Below are 20,376 nucleotides of genomic sequence, written 5' to 3'. Positions count from 1 at the left end.
AACATGAAGCAACAACTAACGGAAACTTGAGAAGCAAAGTTACAAGTTTGGACAAAACAAAACAAGAATCTCATATCACAAAATTGTTGTTTGTACAAAAAGATTATCTGCAAGAAAAGAATACATAAAGGTAACTTTTACACACAAAATTCTTTTCCTTTCTTCTTCTTCAATCAATCATCATATGTTGTATGAGGAGAAGCAGTACAACCAGAATCAAAAGGATCTTCAGAACCACAACAATGCCAATATTGTAACACTTTTCCAGAATTTGGTGTATCCATTGTTCCACCTGTATATACACTCTCAAATTTCCTCTTTGTCTCACCTAAAACAAAAGAACCCCAAAATTCAAAAACCTAATTCCGAAATCAGAGAGGGGATTTTTCAAATTTTACCTCCGAAATGAGCAGTGTGGAATCTACAAGCGCGTGGGTTATTGAGGAGAGGATCGAATTGGGTTTTGCAGTTTTTGCAAGTTCTTAAGGTTTTGGGTCCATCGGAAGAAGAAGCTGTGCATTGTGAGAAGAATTGTCGTGAGTTTAGTTTCGGGGTTTTCAAGGTTTTGAGAGAGTGAGAGTGAATTAGGGTTTTGGGGATTGAGAAAGAAGAAGAAGAAAGCTGAAAATTTAGTAAAGCTTGAGACATCGTCGTGCTCCGATAAAATGGGAGAGATGATGGAAGCAGACAAGTTATGAAAACAAGAAATAATTTTATTTTTTTACTAAACGGTGCCGTTTTAGCATTTTAAATTCAGAACTTTTTTTTTCTGTGAGTGTAACTATTGCTATAATCCATTTATACTAGAATAATCATATACTCTAAGCAACCGGTTGTGATAATAACACTGGTTCTTCAACTTCCTATAGTGTATTAATGGTCATCTAGCTTGTACTCCGTGCAGGAATAAAATTAAGAACATTTGCCCGTCCTGTCAAAAATGGGTTGGGAAAGAAATTCGTTGCAGAGCCATGGAGAAAGTCATTGAAGCAGCTATAGTGCCATGTCCAAATGCCAATTACGGGTGTAAAGAGACTATCTCATACGCAAATCTCTCTAAGCATGAGGATCTGTGTCTTTTTGCACATTATTCATGCCCAATGCGTGACTGCAACTATACCAGCTCACTTGATGATCTCTACAATCACGTCCGTGCCAACCACAAACCCTGTTCCAGTCTTTACACGGTGAGCAATGCTAACAAAACTTTTAATTATATGTGCTTAATGCTTATCATATAATCCTCTACATCTTCAATCTGGTTATTATATGTCCGATGTCTCCTTGGACGATGATTGACCTTAGCTGATGCAACCGTGGCCTGTGAGATCAATGTAGCCTTTGCTCCCAAAGATATCATGTAAACCGCCCAAACCAGAATGAGGTAGTTAACTTTTGTAGACTGTTTTACTATATCTCCCTATGTTATTGACAAGACAAGAAGATTTAACATGAAAATGACAAACACTATAATATACATACATAGCTGACTGCTGACCTAGAGACTATCTCGGCTTCCGCTCTCGCTAGCGGTTCCACCTTCACTACCGCTTTTTCTGCTTTCACTGGTACTACTACTACCGCTACCACTACTCTCAACTCCACTTTCACTACTCTCACTTTCTCTCCCGCTACCTGAACTCGAACTCTTTCGAGACTCCTCTCTCGCTTCTGCATTTACTTGCGCTCTGAGTGCTTCTGCCGCGTTAAGACCTTTGTAAGATTCGTCATCATTAATGTCTACAACTGCTATCTCATCATCTTCCATTTCAGCAGGATGCGGAAGGTTAATGTCAATGTCAAGGCCACCCGTTTGAAACTCCTTTCTCGATAAAGTTTCTTCTTCATTGTCATCTTCAATGTTCACATCCTCCTCAAAGTCTACAGGGTTGTTAATGTCAATATGTGCCATCTTAACCTGCAACAACAAAGAAACAAACACAAAGGTCGGCAACACTTCTCGAAAACCCGTTTCGATAACTAAGCAAAGATCGAAAAAAAACTTCATACCGGTTTTTCAACTGGAGGAACAATCTTTGTTACTACTCTACTAGCTGAAGCAGATTCATCAGGCACACGTAAGCATTTTAAACGCTTAACAGAGCGGTGAAGCTTCTCCAATCGGAAATTTTCGCCATCAAAGAAGAGGATTGCATCTTTATCTCTGTCATTGTAATCCTCACTAACACCATCAAATCTAACTTTTGGTTTATTAAGTTGATTGTTTTGAAACTCCAACGTAACCTTATTGTCTTTACTCTTATGTAACAATCCTGGTTTAGTACTGTCAATTGAAGCAGGTTTAAACTCATCTGCAAGCAAAATTCAACATAAACCAAACAAAAACATTTCCAGAAATTTTTCGAATTTCTCATTTGAATCTCGAAAACAAACAAATACCATTAAGAGAATTGTTACTTACATCGTAAAGTGCAGAATTTGGGAGAGTATGAGTGATTGTTGTTGAGTAGTGTTGGTCCTAACGTAATGTTGTACCAACGATTAGGTTCTGGTGCGATTTTTGGTTCTTCATTGTGATTGTCCATTTCTTCTTCATCAAATTTTCAAAATGGAAACAAGAACGAAATTAGTGAATCGTGGTGCTCAAATCGAAAAATCCCCAAATGTTAGGGTTCGTGTTTGTGTTCGATTCTTTGACGTGGGCTTAGTGGATCTATACTATAAACGGCCCATTCCGAGGTTAAAAATATATAATGGGCCCAATTGAGGTTAGAACAATATATAATTGGTCTATTTGAGTTGTTGTTGCTCAAGAAGAGTGATAAAAAAAGAAAAGTTAATGGTCACCTAGCTTGTTTGTGATAATAACACTGGTTCTTAAATTTCTACAGTGTATTAATGGTCACCTAGCTTGTACTCCGTGCTGGAAAAAAATTAAGAACATTTGCCCATCCTGTCAAAAACCGGTTAGGTACGAATTTCGTTGCAGAGCCATGGAGAAAGTCATTGAAGCCGCTAGAGTGTCATGTCCAAACGCCAACTACGGGTGTAAAAAGAATATCTCATACACAAAGCTCTCTAGCCATGAGAAGCAGTGTCCTTTCGTACAATGTTCTTGCCCAATGCGTGGCTGCAATTATACCTGCCTATCCAAGGATCTCCGCAATCACGTCCGTGCCAATCACAAAGACGCCCGTCGCGGTTTATAAGACGATCGCTGTTTTTCAGGAGAACTGATTGTAGTTCAAGTTTTTCGCAGATTGTGTTAGAGATAAGAATCCCAAAACCAAAAGTACGCTCAAAATGTGCCATTTGTATCAGCCCGGCGATATCTATCTTAGTTATGATTGAGAAAAAATGTGCATTATTTTCTGCTTCTATAACATTACGCACACGAAACAGGATTTCAAGAAGTACCTAGTTTGACAGAAATGGTGTGACCTTCAAAAGAACAGAACAACACAAGATTTATTTACATGCCCTAAAGGCAAATTGCTGAACTCCTAAAGCTAAGACACTGATTCCACATTCCCTATTTCGTTCACTAGAAAATACATATACATATATACATAGCTGACCTAGTAACTAGCTCGGCTTCCACTCTCGCTAGCAGTTCTACCTTCACTACCGCTGTTTCTGCTTTCACTGCTACTTGATAATTCATGATTTCACAGAGTCTTGATGAAGTCATCTAGTGATTTATGTGAAGAACCTTGAGCTAAAACAGAGGCTTTGAGTTTCTCTTTTAAACTTAGAGCTCTTCTCTTCATCTCTTCTCCTTCTTCATCCACCATTAACCTCTTCACAGCTCTCTCGATTGCGCCTCTCTCTAGCTCACCCTCCACTTGAATTCCTACTTTCCACACACACTCCAAGTACCTTGCATTCCCCTTTTGATCAGTAGTAAAAGGCCTACATATCAATGGAACTCCTTCACCAAGACTTTCTAAAGTCGAGTTCCATCCACAATGACTCCAGAACGCTCCAACCGCAGAATGTGCAAGCACTTGTTTTTGCGGCGCCCATTTCACAATGTAACCTCGATCCGTAATTACCATCTTCTTCAACAACTCTTCCTCAGAGATTTCAGAACCACATATAGATCCCGGTCGAATCACCCACAAGAAGTGTTGGTTACTACTAACAAACCCATAAGCCATCTCCAACATTTCTTTAGTTTCCATCAAAGTAAAACTTCCCAAGCTTATGTATATCACCGAGCTCGGCTTTTGTTTGTTCAACCATTCTATACAGCTCTCGTTCTCTTCTAAAAGACTCGTAGGAGGAGCTGACACCACCATATGAAGCGGGCCTATAGAATACACCGGGATTTCAAGTTCTTGTTGAAGCCACTCCAAAGATGACATCTCTAGACACCTCACTGTGTTGATTATCACAGAGGAAGCTGTCCCTTTATAACATGTATTCTTAAACAACTCCACTGAAGATTCTACAGATGCAAATACCGAACTTGGTAAATCTTTGTACCGTATAGGATACAACTCCGGTACTAACTCCACTTCTCGCTCACCGCCTTCTGCAAAAGTACAAAACCAATCCTTTTTAAACGCAAAACACATGAATTGGCGTTTTAAAACGATAGTAGAAATTATATATACCTTTAAGTTGAGCCAAACCATCTTTAGCATAGAGTTCACACATAACAAAGCGACAAACAAAAGCCGTTGCACTTGTAGTACTTAAAATAACATTACGAAGCTTAAACTCTTTAACTGCTACTTCAACAAAGTACATGAACTCGTCGTAGATAACACAAGCGATCTCTTCTTCTTCATTAACCAACAACTGACCTAACAAATCCTTAAAGCTAACATAACACTCATTAGCTAGCTTAATCAGAAACCGTCCTGGTCCTAGATTCTTAAGATCAGACACTGGTAAGTTCTCTGGGATGGTTACAAACTGAAAATCAGACAAATCATTTGAAGGGTTTAAGTAGTTGAACTTGGTTTGAACAACTGTAATAGAGAAGCCTTTTGAGTGAAGTGCTTTTGCAAGTTGTATCATTGGAGTTATATGTCCTTGAGCTGGAACTGGAACCAACACTACTCTTCTTCTCCTCGAGAGCTTCTCCTCCATTTCCCAAAATTAGCCTAAAAGATCGAATTTTCCAATTACCCATTGACACTATTTCTAATCCATGACCAAATTGAAAAGCTTTTGAATCATGATGAACAAATTGACAGAAAACAAAAATCCCCCAAAATATTAGGGTTCGTGTTTGATTACAAATTCATCGTTTAAAAGTTTCGAATCGTCTCTCCTTTGGTTGATTGGGCTCCAAACAGGCCATTCGAGTTAAACGAGTAAATACATATAATTGGCCCATTAGTCTTTGAATTTGTCTTATTTTGCCATATACCAAAACACACGATTACTTCACTAGTATTGAAAAAAATGTGATTAGTGATTACTCAATCATCGTTGCTCCAAAACTGTAACGTTTTTACAATCTGATTCCGACTAACGTTTTTTTATTTTAGAAATTATTTCTATACTTTTAGATATATTTTTTTGTTAACACACTTTTAGATATTAATATTATGTACAGTATATATATATATATATATATATAGGGGTGTCAAAATGGGTCAAAATTCATGGGTCAACTCAACTCAACCCATGAACCCTAATGAATTGAAAATTTTGACTCAAATGAGTTGATGGGTCAAATGAGTTATTGGGTCAATTGGTTTGATGAGTAAAATGAGTTGGATTGTAATGGTTAATGGTTTCAATGGTTTACCCAATTAATCCATCAAGTTTTGTAAAATTGAATTAAACCAACTAAAATCTATAAACCAATGCTAATTTAAGTTTAACCAACACATCTAAACCAATCTAGTAAAATCAATATTTTTCCAAATTTCTTAAATATACAAACGATGAATTGAGAAAAAGTAAACTCGTAATTTTTCCACCAAAAAACAGAAACCCGTGATTTTCTCGCCAAAAACATAAATCCGTGATTTTTCCGCAAAAAACGTAAACCCGTGATTTTCCCGCCAAAAACGAAAACCCATGATTTTTCCGCCAAAAGTGAAAACCCGTAATTTTCCCGCCAAAAACGTAAACCCGTGATTTTCCCGCTAAAAACGAAAACCAGTGATTTTCCCGCCAAAAACGAAAACCCGTGATTTTTCCGCCAAAAACGAAAAACATGTGATTTTCCCGCCAAAAACGAAAACCCGTGATTTTCCCGCCAAAAACGAAAATCCGTGATTTTCCCGCCAAAACGAAAAATCCGTGATTTTCCCGCCAAAAACGTAAACCCGTGATTTTCCCGCCAAAAACGAAAACCCGTGATTTTCTCGCCAAAAACGTAAACCCGTGATTTTCCCACTAAAAACGTAAACCCGTGATTTTCCCGCCAAACACGAAAACCCATGATTTTTCCGCCAAAAACGAAAACCCGTGATTTTCCCGCCAAAAACGAAAACCCGTGATTTTTCCGCCAAAAACGAAAACCCGTGATTTTTCCGCCAAAAACGAAAAACATGTAATTTTTCCGCCAAAAACGAAAACCCGTGATTTTCCCGCCAAAAACGAAAATCCGTGATTTTCCCGCCAAAAACGTAAACCCGTGATTTTCCCGCCAAAAACGAAAACCCGTGATTTTCCCGCCAAAAACGTAAACCCGTGATTTTCCCGCCAACAATGTAACCCGTAATTTTCCCGCCAAAAACGTAAATCCGTAATGATAATGAATTAATAATTATTAATAATGATAATTATTTATTATTGTTTTATAATAATAATTAATTAAATTATTACTTAAATGGGTTAACCCATTTAACAACTCAAACCATCAAATTAAATGAGTTATGGGTTGACCCAACCCATTTTGTTAAACTCATTTGATTATGAGTTGAGTTGAGTTGGGTTACCCATTTTGACACCTCTATATATATATATATATATATATATATATATATATATTTATATATAATATTAAGATTTATGTATTACTTTTCTTGATAAATAGAAATTTTAGTTAGTTCATTATTTCTATACACTTATTTTTACTGTACCAAAATATACAAATTTATCGTCTGATTATTTTCTAATATAGATATAAGACTGATTATTTATATTATTTTTTTGCAAACGTTATACATTGAATAAAGATTTTAAATAAAATATTATTTTTATTAAATTCCATCTTCTCACTTTAATTTTTTTTACTATTATTTATTTAAGAAAAATAAATATAAATTTTTTATCTATGAATTTGAAATAGTAATATATACACTTTTCATAATATTTAAAAAAATTTGTTTAAAATCAAATTGTAATTTTAAACAGTCTATTTTCCTACACACTATCACTATCTATTTCACTATAATAAACTATATTTTAATTCTACATACTCTGTCTTATAGATGCTATTTGAATTTTAAATAGTAAATCAAACATATTTTTTATTAGTATCTGTTTTGTAAAACAAAATTTTAATCTTACCCATTTCATTTCACAATACAATTTAACTGTCTATTTATCATAAGAAACTAAAACTTTAATTTTACACATTTCATCTTAATAGAAACTGCTAAATTTTCATATCAAAGTAATATGTATATCATATCAAATCATATCTTAGTCAATATTAAAAATTAAATAATAAACAATCAGTCTCTTCTCTTCTTTCTTCAACTGCTCTTATTTCTTCACCTTCTTTATATCCTACGACATCGAGTACATATGATAAATGAATGTAATTTTTATGTGATTCAATTTTTTAAAAATCAACCTATCACCACATGTGTAACCATCAACCACCACCATCATCACTACCATATTAATCATATGCTATTCATGTTTCTTTTAGTATGACATAATATTTTTCTAAATGATATTTTTGGATGTCTCTTTCGTCGTCAAACTTTCATTAATGATTTTCTTTGTTTTTAGATTTTGTGTTATTAGTATTTATTTCATGTATTTTCTCCAAATTACAATATGAGATTGTATATTTGTTTTTTGTTTTAGGGGCATTTTGAATTTTCACATATCGGAAAAAGGTTAGTTTCAAAAGTCTTTAGAGTCATGAGTATTTTTTTATAATTATTTTTGAGTCAAAGGTTAGTTACTAATATTATCCTAAAAATAATTTGTGACAAAAAAAAAGAAAAGCTTTGCCAATATAATGAACTTAAAGCAATGGTGGTGTTTCTAAAAAAATAGTTTGTTTGGTGAGAATTATGAGAATAGTACAGTTAGTTGTAAAGTCTATTTTTATGAAAATATATATATATATATATATATATATTCCTTTTTAGAACTGTTTCTATTTATAATTATTTTTTACAATTTTTAATTGTTAAACAAATTTTTTGTTTGCTACATAGCTAAATCTCCTATGGAAATATAGGTATGATTTCTTAATAATTATCTTTTTATATTTTAAAACTGTTTAAATTTATAATTTTCTTATTACTACTTTTTTAAATTATTAAAAAGGAAAACTTTATTGGACATATGGCCAAATCTTAAGTCAATAGATTTGACAAGTGTAATGATCATGTGAATTACTAATTTTGAAAACCATACTTTATATAATAAGATTTTGAGAGTTATACATTGAATATAGATTTTAAATAAAATATTCTTTTAATTAAATTCCATTTCTCACTTTTGAATTTGTTTTTACTAATTAACTATTTAAGAAAATCTTAACAAAATTAAAAAACAGTTTTTGTTTCCAAATTTAGTTTGGTGTGAATCTCTGAGAGACATAAACTTCTTGGTATTCTAAAAAAAAACAATAGATGAGGGTAAAATAGTTGTTATGAGAAATTCCCTAAAATAGTACTAAAACAAATTTTATGGACCATTATAGCATACATTTTACAAATTTTCAAAAATAATACTAAAACAAGTTTTATGGATAATTATAACACACACTTCACAAACTTCTAAAAATAACTAAAAAAGTTTTATAAACCGTACACACTATACATATTTTTAAAATTAGCATTAGCCATTAGTAAATTTACACAACTAGGGATTTACTAATTCATACAATTAGTAAATTTGTAGAGTGTATGGTATTCCTCAATAATAAATTGTCTGCTATCTAGTGGACTAACTATACTATTAAAACGCTCACACGTGTCCCAGGGTTTGGACATGATCCATAGCACGTAATAAATATATTTTTCTTTGTAGTTTTAATGATTCAATGAACCTTGTAGTTTATACAGTCTATGTGGAGATTTTGGGTGTTAAAGTAGCGACCTTTATCACCATAAACCCCTCTCTTTCTCTCCATTACACTCGTGTGAAGAAACTTAGAAAGAAAGACTTGAAGCAGAGTAGAAACTGAGAAATTGCAGAGAAAGTAAAGTGCAAGAGAGAGTTTTACGTGTTCGGGTCTCAGTGTGAAACCCTACTCACGCCGGGAAACTTATTGTCCCGGAATCCACTAGAATCAGTCCTTATATACAGTTGGCTCTTACTAGAGCTTGTACATACACAACTCATTAACTACATTCAACCAAACACGCCATTCCATCTCATCTACTCTCTGCATCTTTGATTCTTTGTCCCCTGTTTTTCCTGTTTTGTTCGAACACTTCTACAAAGGACAAAACGACACAGACCTTTTAAAGGAAACAATGCTGCAGGCATGCTTCCTCTTCAACGACTTGTAGGAGATGGGCTTCTTGCGTATGGGCCTGAAGTTTTCTAACTTTGAATCAAACCTTCTGATTTCCTTGAGAGTCTTCTCTTGCCTTCTCTTCTCATTCATGAAACTCGAAGACAAACTCTCACAAAACTCCACCTTGTCTTTGAGTTGATGATTCTAGTTCTTGGATTCCTTCCCCGGACCCTGACCTTGGTCAGTTCTTGGTAAACCTGAGCATCGGCCCGCCATCTTGGAACATGCTCCTTGTTAACCCTTTGGTGACAACACCGGCTGCACTAGACAACATACCCAACTTGGTAGTTTTCTTCAGCCCTCCTGTGTCCATGTCAAGCAATTCTCTTGACAAAACTGTCTCTTGTATGTCCATTTCCTGGACCCTCTTTTCAGCCTCTGTTGTAGATGAAACACCCACTTTCAGCAGACCAGATTCTCTCCTTAATGTGTTTCCTGCAAAACTGAACACACATTGTTGAAAGTTTACCTTTAAAACTGATCCTGCTGCAAACTTTGAGCTGTAGCATCCTCTTAACATAGACTCTTCTTGTTTCTTGAAAACCAGACTTGATTCTATCAAATCCTTAAAGTCTCTCACCCAAACAACTCGCTTATAAGCCCCAGTCCATCTGTTGCGTTCACCCTTCTTTGTAGACACAAAATCTACTTCTTGAAACATATATTTGCAGCTTATTGAGCTGCCTGCAGTCGTGAAACTCCGACACGTCAAAACTCGTTTTTGATCAGCACCAACTGCAACTTTTGAGTCATTAACTCTTGTAAGCTCAAAATCTTCTTGTTTCCGGTGAACTTGAACTGATTCCGTGGTTCCTTTAATGCCTCGCATCCTCCGTAACATTGACTTCCAATGTTCTTTCTTAGAACGAAACACCACTCCTCTAAACCAAGCAATATTAACTCTTGTGCCAATGATGGCGACTACCACACTATCAACATCACTTAAGCATGATATTAACTTCATATAATCCGCTTGATCTCCTTGTTTTTCTTCTTCGAGTGCTTGGAACTCAAATAGAGTTTCCGATGAAGTAAAAACGAACTCACATTGATCTTCCTTGAACAACCTTATTACCTTTATCACATAAGCTTCCTGAGACAGCCTTGGACTTTCAAATCCTCTGTTTTGATGTATCTCCATCTTTGACACCTTGAAGTATACCCACAAAACGTACTTGCTTCTCATATAACCATCTTGAATCAAGAGTGTGTCATTTCTCTGATTCTGTGATCTTGGTAAATTCTTCAAACCATACAGAAAATTCTCCAAGAGAAATGCTTTCTCTTTTCTTGATTTTTCTTCATAAACTGCAGGTTGAAGCATCCGAATGTTCTTCTCAGAATTTTCATGTAAGAAATCTGTCTTTTGCTTCATCTCCATTAGCTTCAGAACCACTTTTTCTTTTGAGTGACCTTTAACCCTCAAGTTGACTTTAAAACTTGGTTTTCCAATTCCAGAAAATTCTGGTTTCTTCTTGTAGATCCCTTTGCATATACTTGCCTCTTGATTCATGAGTTTATCAGCCAGATCCCATGTATCCCTATTATGCAAAAACTGGATTTCTTCAACTTTTGACCAGCTTGGATCTCTCTTTTCCTCCTCAAAGCTAGTTGGTTCTGTTTTTCCTGCATCTTCAATGATAAACTGAACTGATCCAACTAACTTTGTTTCTTCATCTTTCTTACTTGGCTGAACTTCTCTTTTGACATTAATTCTTGTCAATAGATAACCCTGCAGATCCGTTTCTTCTTCACTGGTTTCTGATGCTGCATCTCTACCTTGCAACGACGTATTTAAAGACTCTTGTCCTTCACTTATGAAACTGCCTTTTGCTGAATAAGCTCCACCTTGAACTTGAAAGCTACTGGTTTCATAATCTTGTAGAGATTTCAGACTTACTCTCACAGATTTTCTTCTTTGATCCTCTAAATCCTGAAACTTAAGATTCAACACTTTGATCAAATAACCTTCTAGAAACTCTGCATTTTTCCTTATGAAGCAGTCCTCTTTATCTTCAGGCAACAAGATCTTGAAAAAGATTTCTCCATCATAACATCCGACAGAAATAATATTTCTTTCTCTTGGACTTGGCTTCCTTTGGCTTGATGGTGCATATACTGTAACTCCAGAACGTTTCATACTCACTTGATGACTTGTTGAGTGATGATATGTCCCATCTTTTGCCATTTCTTCTTTTCTTGATCTCATGAACGTTGCCATGACTTGATGAGAATTCAAACTTGAATGTTGCTGTGAATTTTCACTTGAGCTTGCTCCACCTTGAATAACAGATTCGTTGTAGACTAACTCATTCTTGTCATGTAGACTGAAAATTCCCTTTTCTGAGACACACTTTCGCCTTTCACATTCATGTTCTTGACAACATTCACAAATGATGTCTCTCTGAAATTTCTCATCTTGACTTATGACCAATTTCCTGCAGTTTGATGCAGAACTTGTCTCTTTATCTCTTGAGACTTCAAAACTTGATGAGAATAAACTTTTCTTGAGATTCACTGCAATATCAACACCTCCTGTACATGACTTTAACAGAATAGTGTCACAAACCGATTTCCCTGTTTCTTTTGCAGTGATGCCTTTTATTCTCAATCCTTCTTTGATTTTTCTCGGAGTAGATGCGAAACTCCATATCTTTGAATGCACAATCTTAGGCTTCATTTCAGTGACAATCTTTTCAGAATCAAACTTGATTCTTTTTACTTCTTTCTGTGCCCTGTCTTCACAGACTTTCACTTCACCGATTTTCTGTTTTCTGATACACCCTTTCTTGACCGGAATCTCGAGACTCGTTTGACTCATGTGAGCAGGCTTGATATGCTCCATCTTAGTCTCCTCTTTTGGTCCTTGTACAGCTCTTCGTCTCGCTGTTACTGCTTTACCCTTTAGCATGTAAAGTGTACCAACTTTTTCAGCCTTCATCAATGTTATGCATCCCTTTATGACCTTTAAAATCCCATTCTTGGATTTAAACCAGCATCCCTTGTTCTCAAGTGTCCCTAAGGATATGAGATTCTTTGACATGCCCGGAATATACATGACGTTAGTCAACAAGACTGTTGTTCCATCGTCATTCAAGATCCTCACACTTCCAATCCCTTTAACCTGTAAAGTAGTGTCATTTGCCATTGACACATTTCCAGATTCAGAAAATACCAAGTCCTCAAACCATTCTTTTCTTGAGCTCATATGAGAAGTACAACCTGTGTCACAAATCCATTCTTCAGAGCTTCCTTTACTTGCTCGAGCAGCAGCTTCTGAAACCATGAACACAGACCCACCAGAAACAATACTTTGCGCTGATGATTCTTCATATCTAACTGACTTCTTCCTTGACTTGTTCTTTTTCTCTTGGAAGCACTCTGTCTTGACATGTCCCTTTTGTCCACATCTCCAACATGGACCTTTCTTTTCTCTTGCCTCAGATCTGACCTTCTCTTTTCCCTTAGCTTGTTCTTCTCTGTAATCTGACCTTTCTCTTTCCCTTAAAGACAAACGCTTCTCTTCTTCCTCTGTTTGTCTTTCTATTTGAGCAACCTCAAGCTCTTTCTTGTATATTGCAGTCATTACTCTACCCAAAGTTAAGGGTTCCTCGCAATAATCTAAAGAGTACTTAAGCTGTTCAAGCTTTCTAGGGAGAGACAAAAGCAACATGAATGCTTTGTCTTCATCAGACACATAAACATCTAACTTTTCTAGATCTTCAACTATCCTGAAGAAATCTTCTATATTCTCTTCTACAGCCTTGTTTTCACTCATCTTAAACTCAAAGAGCTTCCTTTTAAGAGATATACGACTTGATAGTGGATCAGACAAGTAGAGTTTATCTAGAACACTTATCATACCTGCAGCAGTCTCCTCTGTTCTGATTCTTCTTAGGATATTGTCTGCAACACTAAGTATGATAACAGATCTGGCCTTGTTCTCCTTCTCTTCTCGTGAATGGTCTTTCTTGTGTTCTTCTCTTCTTCTTTCTGAGCTTGAAGACACGACCTTCACCCTTTCTGTCTCAACAGCTTCCTTCTTTTCTTCTTTCTCCTTTAGAGCATCTGAGATACCCATAACTTCAAGCTGAGCAAGAAGCTTTCTTTTCCACAGTGTGTAATCTCCTCTCCCGTCGAATCTTTCGAATCTAGGTTCTTGAGAGGTTTCCTCCTTAACCTGGAGCTCTGATACCATTTTGTGGAGATTTTGGGTGTTAAAGTAGCGACCTTTATCACCATAAACCCCTCTCTTTCTCTCCATTACACTCGTGTGAAGAAACTTAGAAAGAAAGACTTGAAGCAGAGTAGAAACTGAGAAATTGCAGAGAAAGTAAAGTGCAAGAGAGAGTTTTACGTGTTCGGGTCTCAGTGTGAAACCCTACTCACGCCGGGAAACTTATTGTCCCGGAATCCACTAGAATCAGTCCTTATATACAGTTGGCTCTTACTAGAGCTTGTACATACACAACTCATTAACTACATTCAACCAAACACGCCATTCCATCTCATCTACTCTCTGCATCTTTGATTCTTTGTCCCCTGTTTTTCATGTTTTGTTCGAACACTTCTACAAAGAACAAAACGACACAGACCTTTTAAAGGAAACAATGCTGCAGGCGTGCTTCCTCTTCAACGACTTGTACGAGATGGGCTTCTTGCGTATGGGCCTGAAGTTTTCTAACTTTGAATCAAACCTTCTGATTCTTTGAGAGTCTTCTCTTGCCTTCTCTTCTCATTCATGAAACTCGAAGACAAACTCTCACAGTCTATATTCGTTGTTTATGTTTTAAGTTTTAACTAAAAATGTTAAAAGCGTTCAGTCAAGGTTTAGGTTTGGTTTGGGCCTAGTCTTAAGATTTTTGTTTCATGAATATAAAAGAAAGAATAAACCAAAAGTAAAACCTACATTCAAAAAAAAAAAACGATGAAAAGTCCATACTTGTCGTGTACGATTAAACCCAATGACGTGTTCGTATTAAAATTTTAAACTGAACCACCAATTTTAAACCTTACTTGCGCTGCATCAATTTTATCAACACATCAATATTTCTTAACATTAGGAAATTAACTTATTAAACAGAAATTATTTTCTATATAATTCATGTATGACTAATCCCAAGATGCTCACTCTTTGGTCTTTAGTCTTTTACATGCTTTAATCTTTCCATCTTTGTCTCTATCTCGTGGATATGGAAGAAGACAAAATTCTTACGGAGACCCTTCTATCTGCGGCGGAAGAACCACCTGCTCTTCCTTTCTCATCCGTGGAAGATATTCCTCCGATCACCACCGTTGGTGGCTTCGTCAAGGAGTTCAACGTGGAGGTCAAAAAGCTATGGTACTTGGCAGGGCCAGCCATTTTCATGTCTATAACCCAATATTCTCTCGGCGCTGCTACTCAGGTCTTCGCCGGACACATCAGCACCATCGCTCTCGCAGCGGTCTCCGTTGAAAACTCGGTCATCGCTGGATTCTCATTTGGTGTCATGGTAAATTAATATCCCCTTGTTGACCTTTTTGGTTTGCGTTTATCATTCAAATGTGCTGAATTTAATACTATTAGTTTGGGAGATATACCTCTAAATCATTCAAAATGTTTTTTTTTTTTAAACCATTCAAAATGTTTTGAGCTAGTTCTAAAATATCATTTTCAATAATATAAATCAAAATGTTGCAAAAAAAGATATTTAAAAGATCAAAAATAAATATGATAGTAAATGTATAACACAAACAAAAAAAATGTAAGCACAAACGCCAAAAAAAAAGAACGAAATCTTGTGCGATTTTTCAATTTGTAGTAAGATTATAATAGTTTTTATTACCATATAAACCATATTTATAAGTAAGATATTCTAAGAAACTTTTTTTTTTTGAGTTGTAATAATAATTGTGAATGTGACCATTAATTAGCTTGGAATGGGAAGCGCGTTAGAAACGCTATGTGGACAAGCGTTTGGAGCAGGGAAATTGTCAATGCTTGGCGTTTACTTGCAACGATCATGGGTGATACTAAACGTGACCGCGGTTATTCTCTCGCTTCTTTACATCTTCGCCGCTCCAATCCTCGCGTTCATCGGTCAAACGCCGGCGATCTCTAGCGCCACGGGAATATTTTCCATCTACATGATCCCTCAGATCTTTGCTTACGCTGTTAATTACCCAACGGCTAAGTTCTTGCAATCACAAAGCAAAATCATGGTGATGGCTGCGATATCAGCGGTTGCACTTGTTCTACACGTGCTCCTCACGTGGTTTGTCATTGAGGGGCTCCAGTGGGGCACGGCGGGTCTAGCCGTCGTGCTCAACGCCTCGTGGTGGTTCATTGTCGTGGCGCAGCTTGTGTACATATTTAGTGGTACATGCGGTGAAGCTTGGTCTGGATTCTCATGGGAAGCTTTTCATAATTTGTGGAGTTTCGTCAGATTATCTTTGGCTTCTGCTGTTATGCTCTGGTTGGTCACAACCACACCCATACGACTCTATCGTTAATGTTATTATCATTGTTCAATTTGGTTAACTTTTTATCATATTATTGTTTATTTTTACTTTGGAAGTTTGGAGGTATGGTATCTTATGGCAGTCATATTATTTGCTGGATATTTGAAGAATGCTGAGATCTCCGTAGCTGCTCTCTCCATCTGGTAATTCTAGTCTATTAGTATTTTTTTTTTCAAATTAATAATGTTTATAAGATTTGTTGTTTGATTTGTTCAGTTTCTATATTTTAGAAAATTCTCATCAAGAATCTCTAGGATCTATTTATCAGAAAGAAAAAAAAAAATCTCTAGGAATTAGCACTAGTGTAATTTGTCGTGACTCATGCGTAGTTGACTTATGTTATTCGTTGGTTCTTGAGCAGTGAAACCCTAGCTGGTAGCTAGTCAGTTTTTGCTGCATTAATATGATAATATCTATCAAAATAATTTGCTGCATTAATTAATATTTTGATTCTTTGTTTTATTATTATTCGTTTCATTTTTTTTTTGCTACATTTTATTTTTAGTCATGTAGTAGTTATACATATATATATACACTCAACCCAAACGGACCATATTAAAAATCGACTGTTTTGAATGTATCTACAGCTTGTTCAACATTAGTTATTCATGGAAGCACATATAAACTTTAAAAGTAATATTGTATCTTAGTAACAATTAATAAATTTCAAAAAGTAAAGATTATCGTTGAATTTATGCCTCTAATCATGGGCGAAAAACCTACTACGGTAGAAAAGGGTCACTTGAGCTTGGTTCAATAATATCATTCTAAATTATTAATGTATACAAATGTCAAAAGAATTTGTAGTTGTTTGCTTAGTTGGTACATTTTTCATTGTTGACTCCACTATACACCTATATTAATCATAGTAAATTCTTTGTAATTAAAATTTATATTTGGTATCCCCTGAAAGTACTCTGATTAATCAATGATCATAGCCACTGCCTCTAATGTTTTTAAGTTTGGTTTGGAAAATGAAGAATTATGAGTTGCCTAGTTGGTAATTTTTTTTATAACCCAAATTCCAAACTACTGCTTTTCTCAACCCGAACTAATTTTTTTTCAAATTACAAACCTGACCTATATGAAAATTAGCCGATTTCGACAATATCTCTAAATGGTTGCTAAGTCCGTAAAATGTAGAGTAGAAGATATTGAATACTTAGGCGTTAACGGTTGCTAAGTCCGCAAAATGTAGAGTAGAAGATATTGAATAGTCTTGTGATTGGGGATCTATTAATGCTCTTCTGAAGAACCAAGTGGAAAGCTTGAACAGTATAGAGATATGTTGAAATCAGCTAATTTTCATAATGGTAAGGTTTACAATTTGAATTTTGATTTGGTCCGGGATGAGAAAAGCAGGAGGTCGAAGTTTTGATTGAAAAAAGCCGCTGGCAAAAAGTTAGTATTGAAAAAAAAAACGTTTCTCCTATGATTAATCGTATAGCCATTGCCTCTAATTATTTTGTTTTGGTCTTGTAACGATATTAAAAATGAAGCATGAACATTTTGGGATGGACTGCAATGATTGCTATTGGGATGAACGCAGCCGTAAGGTAAAACTTTTGTTTTAAAACCTCTCTTTGGCATAACTATGATTAATATAATATAAACCTCTCTTTGGCATAATCTCAAAATGGTACAGTGTGAGAGTGTCTAATGAATTAGGAGCAAAACATCCAAGAACCGCAAAATTCTCACTACTAGTGGCAGTGATAACATCTACAGTGATCGGACTTGCTATATCAATTGCTCTACTCATCTTTAGAGATAAATATCCATCGTTATTTGTGGGAGACGAAGAAGTTATCATTGTTGTTAAAGATCTTACACCAATACTCGCAGTCTCTATTGTCATCAACAATGTCCAACCTGTCTTATCAGGTACCCTCAAACTATTTATCTCACAGAAACAAATCTAGTTCAATTTGTTTTCATACAATCATGGTTGGTCTTTGGATAAAAAATAGTATTTGATATGAAGACTTTATTTGGTTATATAAGAAGCTAGCTTAGTGAATCTGATGAAAATGATAATAAACACAGGGGTGGCTGTGGGAGCTGGATGGCAAGCAGTTGTGGCATACGTTAACATAGTATGTTATTACGTGTTTGGAATCCCATTTGGTCTGTTACTAGGCTACAAGCTTAACTTTGGTGTAATGGTAATTAATGAAAGCTTGAATCTTCTTTTTCAAGTAAAAAAAAAGAAAAAAACAAGAATGAAAACACCAATAATGCGAAAATCTTTGATGTGTTAGGGAATCTGGTGCGGAATGTTGACAGGAACCGTGGTTCAGACAATAGTCTTAACATGGATGATCTGTAGAACAAATTGGGACACAGAGGTGAGTCAATAATATAATATAAAAGGCAATGATGTGATGTCTAAACTCGATTCTTCAATATGTCCTATTGTTACTGATACATATTCTTGTGTAGGCTGCAATGGCTGAGGGTAGGATAAGAGAGTGGGGAGGAGAAGTATCAGATCAACTCTTAAACTAAAAAGACATTATAAGAAGTGATATAGTTTGTGTTTTATTAATCTCGTGATTTGTATTCATGTCGAATCTTTGTTGCATCAAAGTTTGTTTTTGTGTCTTTTTGGTTGTACCATGAGTCTTGTCCAGGTTTTGAGATGATATGCTTGAGCTTGACACTTATGGACTTGTTCGGTCGAGAAATGGAGAGAAAAGATACAAAGAGATCGACTGGTCCCTCTTTCTTACGACTTAAATTTGTTTCATTTTTGGTTATTTTGGCTTTCTATTTTCTACAAGGAGTAAAATACTACTTATACTTTCTTTTCTAAATGATGATATATAATCAATATCATGCCATTTTATTATGATACACCGTTCATCAAAATCAAGTATTTACCAACAAAAATCATATGTTCACATGTATCAACTATATGATAATATATAATCAATATCATGACATTTTAATTATTATGATACATCGTTCATCGGAATCAAGTATTTAACAACAAAAATATATTTAAAATATTTTCTTGTTTATTTTTAGTATTAAAAACAAAACTAATAAAAATAATTCTCTTGAGTCAGTCTTGTATAACTAAAAAATATATATTCTATATTCAATATAAAAATATTTTGTAAGGAAAGACTCTAAAAATTTATTACATTCTATACAACCATTCAGCTTTATGAAATAGAGGTTTGAATTTAAGATTTGAATTTTTCTTTTATTTGCAATATGAAATTAATTATAGTTTAATGTGCTAATTTTGAAAATTTAAATTATAAATTTTATGTTCACCTGATTTCTCCTTAAAAAGAATTTAACGTTCACCTGATAAATTAGACATCTTTTTTTTTTTTTTCAAAAAATTAGACATCTATATAACAAAATAATATAATTGTAAACGCTGTCACAAAAAAAAAAAATGTAAATCAAAATATATCATATCATGCCATTTCTTTCCATCTTACCCTTTGTGTTTTTTCTAAAATGTTTCAGGATTAACTGAATAAAATATACAACGAGCTGCACACTTATAATTAATTAACATTTTTATTCACACCTACTAAGTTGACCAATCTGGTGAGAGAGAGACTCTGACAGCCGTAACAGATGTTACGTAGTGGTTCAAAGAATCATTAATGTTAACGTGAAACGTTATTCACGTAGTGGTTTAATCATGCACATGATAACGTGTTTCACGTTGCCTATATATTCATCGGTCAAAACAAAATATGAGGAAATTTTCTTCCAAAAATGATAAAAAATTGTTAACAAAATTTAGAAATCGTGGGCCCAGAAAATCTTGAAGTATAATTTTGTTTCTCCAAGTTAACCAGTCATAAGTTGTAGTATATATAGTTTCGTTTTTTGAAAAAGGGTTTACTAAACTACTGATTTCTTTACTACCTAAAATCATATATTTGATCATGCAAATGGTCTCGTAAAAACAACTGGATATTAAATACATAATAAAAATAGCACGATTTATTTTTATTAATTTTAAAATGAATGTTAATTTCAAAATTATGAATATGGAGAATTTTAATTTTGAAATAAATTTCTGCAAAGAAAAAAATGAATGTTAATTTCATTTAGTTAATAAGGGGTGATTGGGTTTGTAAATAATTTATAAAATGTTTAGCCAGCTCAAAGGTCTATTACTTTTGGATTGGAACCAACACTTATAAATGTTTTTTTCTTAGAAAGAAATAACGGTAGAAAAATAGCTTATGAGTGTATAT

At 34.8% G+C, this 20,376-nt stretch overlaps 4 protein-coding genes and 2 pseudogenes across 7 annotated transcripts; 1 reads left to right on the top strand and 5 right to left on the bottom strand.

The window, feature by feature from the left end:
- Positions 1-5: 5 nt before the first annotated feature.
- Positions 6-769, bottom strand: AT5G38060 (carboxypeptidase). 2 transcript variants are annotated; one of them, NM_123166.3, is made up of 2 exons: positions 399-769; positions 6-328 (listed from the first exon to the last, which is right to left on the bottom strand). In NM_123166.3, the coding sequence occupies exons 1-2, from the start codon at positions 646-648 to the stop codon at positions 174-176; spliced, it is 405 nt and encodes a 134-aa protein (NP_198622.1). In that variant the 5' UTR covers positions 649-769; the 3' UTR covers positions 6-173. The 2 variants fall into 2 exon arrangements, with proteins under 2 accessions (NP_198622.1, NP_001119328.1); NM_001125856.1 differs by having other exon boundaries at positions 6-292; positions 399-694.
- Positions 770-847: 78 nt separating this feature from the next.
- AT5G38050 (RNA polymerase II transcription elongation factor) lies at positions 848-2,651 on the bottom strand. Its single transcript, NM_123165.3, has 3 exons — positions 2,423-2,651; positions 2,011-2,312; positions 848-1,918 (listed from the first exon to the last, which is right to left on the bottom strand). The coding sequence occupies exons 1-3, from the start codon at positions 2,544-2,546 to the stop codon at positions 1,499-1,501; spliced, it is 846 nt and encodes a 281-aa protein (NP_198621.1). The 5' UTR covers positions 2,547-2,651; the 3' UTR covers positions 848-1,498.
- Positions 2,652-3,283: 632 nt separating this feature from the next.
- AT5G38040 (UDP-Glycosyltransferase superfamily protein) lies at positions 3,284-5,191 on the bottom strand. Its single transcript, NM_123164.2, has 2 exons — positions 4,581-5,191; positions 3,284-4,498 (listed from the first exon to the last, which is right to left on the bottom strand). The coding sequence occupies exons 1-2, from the start codon at positions 5,059-5,061 to the stop codon at positions 3,630-3,632; spliced, it is 1,350 nt and encodes a 449-aa protein (NP_198620.1). The 5' UTR covers positions 5,062-5,191; the 3' UTR covers positions 3,284-3,629.
- Positions 5,192-5,800: 609 nt separating this feature from the next.
- AT5G38037 lies at positions 5,801-6,481 on the bottom strand (annotated as a pseudogene; the record flags this gene model as incomplete). Its single annotated transcript has 1 exon — positions 5,801-6,481.
- A 2,960-nt stretch (positions 6,482-9,441) lies between these two features.
- Positions 9,442-13,907, bottom strand: AT5G38035 (annotated as a pseudogene; the record flags this gene model as incomplete). The annotated part of the gene is made up of 1 exon: positions 9,442-13,907.
- Positions 13,908-14,571: 664 nt separating this feature from the next.
- Positions 14,572-18,995, top strand: AT5G38030 (MATE efflux family protein). Its single transcript, NM_123162.4, has 8 exons — positions 14,572-15,135; positions 15,557-16,098; positions 16,201-16,287; positions 17,644-17,700; positions 17,790-18,028; positions 18,191-18,309; positions 18,406-18,492; positions 18,587-18,995. Exons 1-8 carry the CDS (start codon positions 14,836-14,838, stop codon positions 18,650-18,652), a joined length of 1,497 nt encoding a protein of 498 aa, NP_198619.1. The 5' UTR covers positions 14,572-14,835; the 3' UTR covers positions 18,653-18,995.
- The last annotated feature ends 1,381 nt before the right edge of the window (positions 18,996-20,376 follow it).

This window comes from Arabidopsis thaliana, chromosome 5 (genome assembly GCF_000001735.4).
Source record: "Arabidopsis thaliana chromosome 5, partial sequence".
NCBI lineage: Eukaryota > Viridiplantae > Streptophyta > Magnoliopsida > Brassicales > Brassicaceae > Arabidopsis > Arabidopsis thaliana.
Note: the sequence above shows the minus strand (reverse complement) of the source record. Positions and strands in the feature narration are given on the sequence as shown.